The sequence below is a fragment of the Danio aesculapii genome, chromosome 9, assembly GCF_903798145.1.
Source record: "Danio aesculapii chromosome 9, fDanAes4.1, whole genome shotgun sequence".
In the NCBI taxonomy this organism is placed as follows: Eukaryota; Metazoa; Chordata; class Actinopteri; order Cypriniformes; family Danionidae; genus Danio; species Danio aesculapii.
Window position 1 is genome coordinate 799,300 of NC_079443.1, and position 8,798 is coordinate 808,097.

Sequence of the window (8,798 nt, forward strand, 5' to 3'; positions counted from 1 at the left end):
AATTATTCATTGGATATACTTTTTTTAAGGTTGCCTAAGCGGTTGCAAATAATTTATATGGGCTGAATTTAAACAAACAAATTAATTTTAGCGATGTTCAACTTAATTTGTTTAAATTGAGCTCATAAATTGTTTGCATATAGTGCGGAACAGACTGACATGGTGGATATTTAGATCAAGCAAGTCATGGTTCTCCTTTGTTTTTGATTCAAATTAATTTATTTGTTCTTCGATCTAAAGACTTTCGTTCAGTTAGTGTCCTAAAATTATTATTTTTAAATTTAAATTATGCTAATAAATGATTTTTTTTATATTACACTGTAATAAAATGTTGGGTTATTAAATAGCACGGACAAACCCAAATGCTAGGTCTCATAAATAGAATATTAAAAATTAACCCAGCAGTTGGTTTGTCCGTATTTTACTCGAAATTGGGTCGAAATAACCCAACATTTTCAGAGTGTAGTGAAAAAATGTTTCAACTGAAAACCAACTACAATGATAAAGAACTCACGCTCCTATCGGGGAATTAAACATGCAAATGTGCGTGTGCGTGTGTGTTATTGAACTGCATTTTGCATGCAAATCTTATGATGAGCTGCTTGCTAATATACAGATTTTATGTCACTTTTGCCAATGTAAACGAAACATCTATGAATGAAACGGAAAACATTGGCCGCTGTTTCGGTTAATCTGTGCGTGTTTGTCAAATCTCTCTCTCTCTCTCTCGGTGTGTGTGTGTGTGTGTGTGTTGGGGTGAAAGGGTGTGTAATGTTCTCTTTACAGGTTGAACGGTATGTATCTAAAAATGAAGAAAGCTGTGAGTCAGACTCATTGTGCAGGCTACACATCCCTCAGTCGTCTGAACAAAATAATAGGTAATTAGGAGTTTCAATCCTACAAGTCTTATTAAAGTTATTAATATAACCTAAATTTGCATACACTCCCCCGCCGAGAGTTAAACTTGTACTTGGACACTGCATTTTTTTCTTCTTCACCATATGCACTTTAACTATTCGGTAGTTTTACAAACACATTTTAATATAACACGTGGTGTGGGTGTGTGTGTGTGTGTGTGTGCGTGCGTGTGTGTGTGTGTGTGTGTTGTAATGTTAAAAGTTTTCTAGATATGCAGATTTTTAGATATTATAAAGTCTTTCTAAACCTTCAATGCTTCAAAATGTTATAATTTTACTGTCTAAATTTTACATGTCATATAAGGCAGTAAAACATTAAAACAAATAGCATTTTGGGACTGCCGAGAATCCTAATTTAAGTGTGTGTGTGGGTATATATATATATATATATATATATATATATATATATATATATATATATATATATATATATATATATATATATATATATATATATATATACACATTACATTTTATAAGTGTATATTATTTCAAAAACTGTTTACGTAAAATTACGCTATATAAAATAAAGGACTTTAATTGGTTGTTTGAATCAAATATTGTGAAAGCGTTTTTCCTATAATAAGTTCATTCTGTTTTATTAATAGCAACTGATATGTGCTATACTTTCGTCCATATTTACTCAAAAACGTTGGCTTGTTTTAACTCAAAGTTCGCTTAAATATGAACAAACCTATAGCTGGTTTAAAAATGCAGATTAAGTACAATTGGGGGAAAATATCCAACTTTCTTCCTATTTGGCCCATAATTGGGTTTAAACAACCCAGTGATTTTTTTTTGAGTATTTTCTGTTCGAATACACTGAAAAAAGTGTTGCATGCAAAACTGTTGCAAACTATTTATTTGTGTTGAATTTAAACAAACAAATTAAATTTAATAATGTTCAACTTAATTTGTTTGTTTAAATTCAGCCCAAATAAATTGTTTACAACCACTCAACGTAAAAAAATTGAGTAAATCCAAGGAATCATCTTTGAATAATTTTTTTCAGTGTACTATATTTTTGCCCTCATTAACTCCATATTTTCATTTTGTGTTAGACTGTTATTATCATATATCAGAGATTCAAGTTTCGATGGAAAAACATGTTAATTAAGCCTAATTTAGCCAAATCGAAAAGTTCGGTGGTTTCCTCAAATAAATTAGGCTAGTAATAGAGCAACCGCCTCATAAAACATATGTGAGAGTAATTAATTGACGGTTCATTCCGCTGTGGCGACCACTTAAAAATCAGGGACTAAGCCGAAGGGCCGTGAGTGAAAGAATAAACATGCCAGGCAATCCTACTCAAAAATATCCGTAAATTAGCAGTTTTCCGTGTTTTGTGATTATTTTTTTATGTTTTACCTGTTTATTTCTGCTTTTGAATTGTATAATAGGATCTTGATCTTTCCTCCAATAACTTGAACCTTTAAAGTTCAAATAAGTGACATTTATGAACACGTGTATTAGTGTGCAGTGCTGTATTGTGTGTGTTGGTGTTGTATACGCTACAAACACCTTGTAATAAACTGCAGCACATCTTCTGTTATTTTACACACTTATTTCTCTAGATATTATTTCTTATGCTATTTCAAACCACTAAAATGTCAATAAAAGCTGTCAATGTTAAACTGGACTTCTTTCTCCATTATTTCTTAAACATTATATTATTTTAAACTACTAAAATGTCAATAAAAGTCACTTATGTTAGACTGTAGAGTTGAATTTTCAACATCAAAGTGGACAGAGCAGAGATCAACATGAATAGATCTGTTTTCAGCTGGTAGCTATAGACGGGAACATACTATTATACTTTTATAATCACAATTTGAAGGCTCCACTTATGTGGTTTTAAGAACTTGACAAAAACAGGCCAAGATCTCAATCAAGTGTAACTCGCTTCTGAACTTGACAGTCGCTAATTCCAGCAGTCAGTCAGCCGAGCCTGCCCGGACACATTCACACACACACACACCATACCGAGATAACAGTAAAGGTGTGAGAAAACCACGGATATATGCAGCCACACACTCCTGCTGGATGTCCAATGCAGATCTGCTAAATGTTGCCCCGGGCAGAGAGCTTCAGAAAACAAACAGTGCCTGCCATCGGGATAATGTGTCTGCGATTATCTGTCTTCTTTGGTTTGATTAATCGCTTACAAAAAGCCATGACATGCTTACAACAGCCGACACATTCACTATACAGTTCCCAAACTATCAATGGCATGCTAATATGATGTGGTTTAAAATGAAAGCCGCATTTTCCCAACTAATAACACATTATTGTACATTATTATTGCTATTATAAAAAGTCTAGCCGATGACAAAAGAAATTTCCAGGCTTCAGCATTTCTACACTGTATAAAAAAAATTCTGGTTACTTTAAAATGTTAAGCTGAATTAAATTAACATTGTGAGTCCATTGAACTTATAGTATGTTAAACTGACTTAAAACAACTTGCGTAGCTTATAAAATTAAGTCAGAACTCGATTAACTTAGTTTAATAAGTTGCAATGAAGTAAAAACATATGTTGTCATCATGACTAATTGATCATATATTTTTTACAGTGCACAACACGGCATGCAATTTTTAAGGCGAATTATTCACAAACATTACGTTTGATGTAGTTTTAAACTGCTTAACATGAGCTGAAACAACACAATTATTGAGTTTTTGGGGGGGCAGAGCAGTTTTATGTTTAACCCAATTAAATTTGTAAAAACTACTAAGTTAACATATAAACAAATCGCTTGTTTTGAACCAAGCATGTTTACAGTTTATCACAAGTCGCATTTTGATATGGGCTGAAAAGTGAAATTATCACACGGAGATGTTGCATTTTCCGTTTTTATCTGCGTTATAAATGCCAAAATAAAGTCGCGGATAACCCGAATTATGTTAAAGTCACAACACTTTAATGAATTTAATGGTGAAACATGTATTATTATTGTATTATTTTTTCACATTGTGGTTGTTTCACTTATTTCTGCTTCAAGAAAAACAAATATAAGACACAATTAAAACTCGTTGTGTACAAAATGGGTTTATTTGAATACAGTATTAAATATATTATGAAGAATACTATCTGAAATCAGATCTATAGTTCCCATTATCCCAAGTATACCACCAGCAAAGGGGGGAAAATATTATGAATATACAGTTTTAAACATAGCATTAGCTGCTAACTTTATACATTTAATCTAATATCGTCATTGGCATACTGCAGTTTACAGTTTATATAAAATGTCATAGTTTAAGTAAATTATAACTAAATAACAAACCATTTAAACTTTAATCGCGTCTTTAAAATAAAGAGGCTGTCAGTTTAATTCCAGTTTTGTATACACTAAAAACACCTGTACAGTTCCTGTATTTTGTGAGCCATGTTTTCCGTTTATTTGCGGTTGTGAATTGCATTATGGGGTGTTGATCTCAGCTCTGTCGACTTGAAGTTGAAAATTCAACTTTACAGTTTAACAAGGTGATTTTATTTACATTTTAGTTGTGTAAAATAATATAATGTACAAGGAATAGTAAACAGAAAAAATAAAATCTGTAAAATAAGACAAAACGTAGCCCACTGGCTGTGTATTACAAGTTTTTATAGCGTGATATACAACACCAACCCAGACAATATAGCACCGTAAACTATTAAAAATGCTACTAAAAGCCAGCTTTTCAAACTTTTCAATAATTAAAAGTTGTTCGAAGAAAGCTCAAGCTCCCATAATGCAATTCAAAAGCAGAAATAAAGGGGAAGAATAAAAACTGAATCACGAAATACAGACAGCTGCTAATTTACGGATATTGTTTACACTGTAGTAGCTACAACAATTCTCCCGCTCATCCAGACAGGTTGTCAAGTAAACATGTAGGCTATAATATCCGTTTTATAGTCTTGTGAAGTGATTAATTTCACTCCAGGATTTGCCTCTGCTAGTTGTCCTCCTCTTCTTGGATGGTGGTGGTGGAATGGTTGTACAATCCCTGCGCCATTAGCTGCATTGCGAGCGCGTTTTTGTACCCGCTGGACTTCTTGATTTTGGCGCGCTTATTCTGGAACCATATTTTGATCTGCGACTCGTTGAGGCCGAGTTCCCGCGCTAAAGCCTGCCGCCTCTGCTCCGTGATGTAGCGGCTAGCCTGAAACTCTGCCTTCAGTCTCTGGAGCTGCTCGGCTGTGAACGCCGTTCTGGGTCGCTTGTCGTCGCTCTCGGTATTGTTATTCTTCTTTTTCAATTTCCGGGTCCTTGGGCCTTGTGTGGAGACAACAATGAAACGAATCCATGAATATCAACCATCTCATGAAGTGTCCATACCATTTTAGAATATACAAAATGGCGCTATAGTGTATTGATCATGTTCGTCACTGTCACTATAAATAAACAAACAACTTTCAACATTAATCAGTTTACAAATTAACGATAATTTCAGCATGATGTGCAAAACTAATGGTTGCTTTATAATACATTACTAGTATTGATATTCATTTCGTTGAATTATTAGTTGTTATGTTGTTAGTATTGCAAATAAAAAAGAGGCATAGTCAAGTTACTTGTTGTTTAAATAATTGTGTTTAGGGATAACTGAATAGTTTTTTATGAAGCACATAAATGCTGGTGCTAATGATAAATTATTAGGCTATATCCGAATTTACGGCCGCTCTTGAACTTGCGACAAAAGGCAAAAATCTTCATCCATTTTATTTCACCAAGTTTTTTATAGGCTATAGCGTTTAGATTATTAAAGTAATATTCTTTACATTTAATAACTGATCAATGTGCGTTTTTAGGGACGTTTATTGTTCTTTTTTGGCATTGTCTGATTACGACCTTTATAAACTGTATTTCGCCTTTTCATTATAATAATTTCCATTATCGTTAAATATAGGCCTAATTAAGAACTAAAGATGGAAAACATAAAAACTGTATTCTAAAAAAATCAATAAGCAGACGATCAAACTATTAACTAAAAATGCATTTTTATAAATCAAATGCAAAACAATATAAGCAAGAATTGGACCTGATTCAGACGTATTTAAAACATTATTATATTCCCAGATTTATTCAACAGTTATATAATTTAGTTTTGTAAATTATAATCGAAGTTTACTTGACGTTCATTATAAACTATAGCCTACGTTTAACTTGTATTAGGCTACTGTTTTCAGGATTACTATTATTATTGTTATTTGTTAGCCTACTACTACTACTACTACTACTACTACTATTATTATTATTATTATTATTATTATAGTTATTGTTGTTAATGTTTCCTAAGCTGTAGCCTATAGAAATGATTAAATCAAAATCACCACAGAAATGTACAGGCTACATAATTAATGCGTAATGACGAAAATGTAATTCGTGCACATTAGGTCTAAATAATGCATGTATTAGAGAAGTGAATATACGAAAAACACTATTATTGTAGTTTTTCAGTGTTGGACAAATTGGTAAGATTTTAGTAAGAGAAGTAAGGTATTATAATAACTTTTGCGTACTTGTGTTCTCCTCGGTTCGGGGCTGAGATAATTTCTCAAAATTAATGTAAATTTGCATCGATAGAAGTGTACCGAGATCTAAAGAAATGTAAAACAAACACTATAATTGTGTGTGTTTTTTGTTTTGTTTTGGCAAATTGGTAAAATAATCTTCTAAATGAGACCTTGTGGTTTTTTTCATGCATGTGCTCCCCTCAACTCACACTGAAATAGTTTCTTCAGACTAATGTAAAATTGCATTGATAGACTGAAGTGTAATCTAATCTCAATTTGAACTAAACTTAAATTTAAAGTGATCATTTAAAACAGTAATCAGAAAACAAGAAATAAACTATTCTCCTTTTTAACATTAAACGAGCGCATGGGCTGCACAGAATGTTATTGCCGCACTGTGAAAATATCCGTAAATTAGCAGATTTCCGGATTTTGTGATCATGTTTTTGTTTCCCCCCGTTTATTTGAGTTTTTGAGTTGCATCATGGGAACTTTAATCTTTCTACAAACAACTTTTAATCTTGAAAAGCTCGCAAAAGTGTGTTTTCTGCACATGTGTAATAGTGTGCAGTGCTGTATTGTCTGTGTTGGTGTTGTATATTACACTACAGAAACCTTGTAATAAACTGCAGCACATTTTCTGTTATTCTACACACTTATTTCTCTACATATTATTTCTGATGTTATTTCAAACCAATAAAATGTCAATAAAAGCTGTCAAACTGTTTATTTTCCAACATCAAAAGTCGACAGACCAGAGATCAACCTCCCATAATGCAAATCACATCCGTAAATAAACTGAAAACACTTGTGAATCACAAAGTGTTCATTAACAGATTTTTTTTACAGTGTTTATTTATTTCTGCACAGAAATAAATAAACAAGTACAATATTCGAAGTGTTGGTTAGCAGCTTCCTTACCAGATGAAGGCCGATCAGAGTATCTCGTGCAATACACCCAAGCGGGCCACAAAATCTGCTTCTGGCTGTCTTTACTGGGTGAAGAGGATTCACTGGATCCCTGCTCCACTTTATTAGACGGCCTGCTGGAAACTGGAGACGAAACGGTGGACGAGGCCGAAGAAGAAACGCCGTCGCTCCGGGAGTCCGGGAGAGCAGTCGGTCGGACACCCGAATCCCGCGTGACCCTCTCTCGCTCCCGTTTACAACCAAAGTCCGGTCTGAGGATGTTATCAATGAAGAAATCAGTGTTTCTGTGCGCAGGGAGCAGAGGTGGAGAGGGCAGAGATCCGCTGTCATCCTCCTCCTCACCCTGACCCCGCCGCTGATCCTCCATAACTCCCCTCTTGGATTTATCCTGTTGTTTTGTTCCAAATATAACTATAAAGATTGAATAATGTTATCTAGGTGTCCATGACAACACGCTAATTACTCGCGAGCACATTATTTTGGTAAGTCAACTTGTTGGCATGTTGTGGAGATTCTGTTATGCTAATACAGCTACGCGCGCGTCTTTGGAGAGCGCTATACAGAGCTCTCGTGCGTAAAGCTTGACACCTCTTTTTTCCCCCCTTTCTTTCTAGAAGTCTACTCGTGCACAACCACTCTTAGTGGCCTCCAGCCGGAAACACATCAGATCACTCAGATGAGTCGGGAGCCTATCCATGACAAAGAAGCTCCGTGCCACGTGTGTTCGCGTCCAATTCCGTTCCGCGCCCGCAGCGCGCACTGACAGGCTATACATCAACCTGCACAGAGATCAGTCCGGCCCTGTCTAGAGCTGAGAGTTAATAAAATCACACCGCAAACAGACCTGCAGATATCTACAGCGACGCTCATGTGGAAAAACAAAACAAAACGAGCATTCTCAGCATCAGCACAACATTCTGTAGAGGATAACAACAGCAGAAGTATGTTGGTAAATAGAAAACTACTGGAGGTACTAAAGGCGTCTTTATAAGGGAAGAAGATGTTCTGAACTGCAGCAGAAAACTGTTTAGTTTCGACAACAGTTGTTGGCTGTCGCTCCTGTGTGTCTTTAGTTAATCGGTCTTGGCCAATGCTAACAAATATTTTTGATAAGTCCATCATCCAGCAGAGCAAGAAAACACACAATCTGAAGTTAGAGCAATCTTCTTACGCTATTGTATTGTTTTGAAATAGAGAAAACATTTTACAACTATTTTACTATCCCTGCTGAAAAATCCAGCTTAAACCAGCCTAGGCTGCTGGTTTTAGCTGGTTGACCAGCCTGGTTTTAGAGGGGTTTTGGCCATTTCCAGGCTGGTTTCCAGTCATTTCCATTCTGGTCTTAGCTTGTCAGGCTGGAAAATGACCAGCAAAAACCAGCTTGACCAGCGTAGCCAGGCTGGGAGCCCAGCCAAAACCAGCTATGTCCAGCTTAAACCAGGCTGGT

At 35.0% G+C, this 8,798-nt stretch overlaps 1 protein-coding gene across 1 annotated transcript; it reads right to left on the minus strand.

Moving 5' to 3' along the window:
* Positions 1 to 3,945: 3,945 nt before the first annotated feature.
* On the minus strand, positions 3,946 to 8,084 carry en1a (engrailed homeobox 1a). Its single transcript, XM_056465010.1, has 2 exons — positions 7,343 to 8,084; positions 3,946 to 5,180 (listed from the first exon to the last, which is right to left on the minus strand). The coding sequence occupies exons 1-2, from the start codon at positions 7,716 to 7,718 to the stop codon at positions 4,861 to 4,863; spliced, it is 696 nt and encodes a 231-aa protein (XP_056320985.1). The 5' UTR covers positions 7,719 to 8,084; the 3' UTR covers positions 3,946 to 4,860.
* Between the last annotated feature and the right edge of the window lie 714 nt (positions 8,085 to 8,798).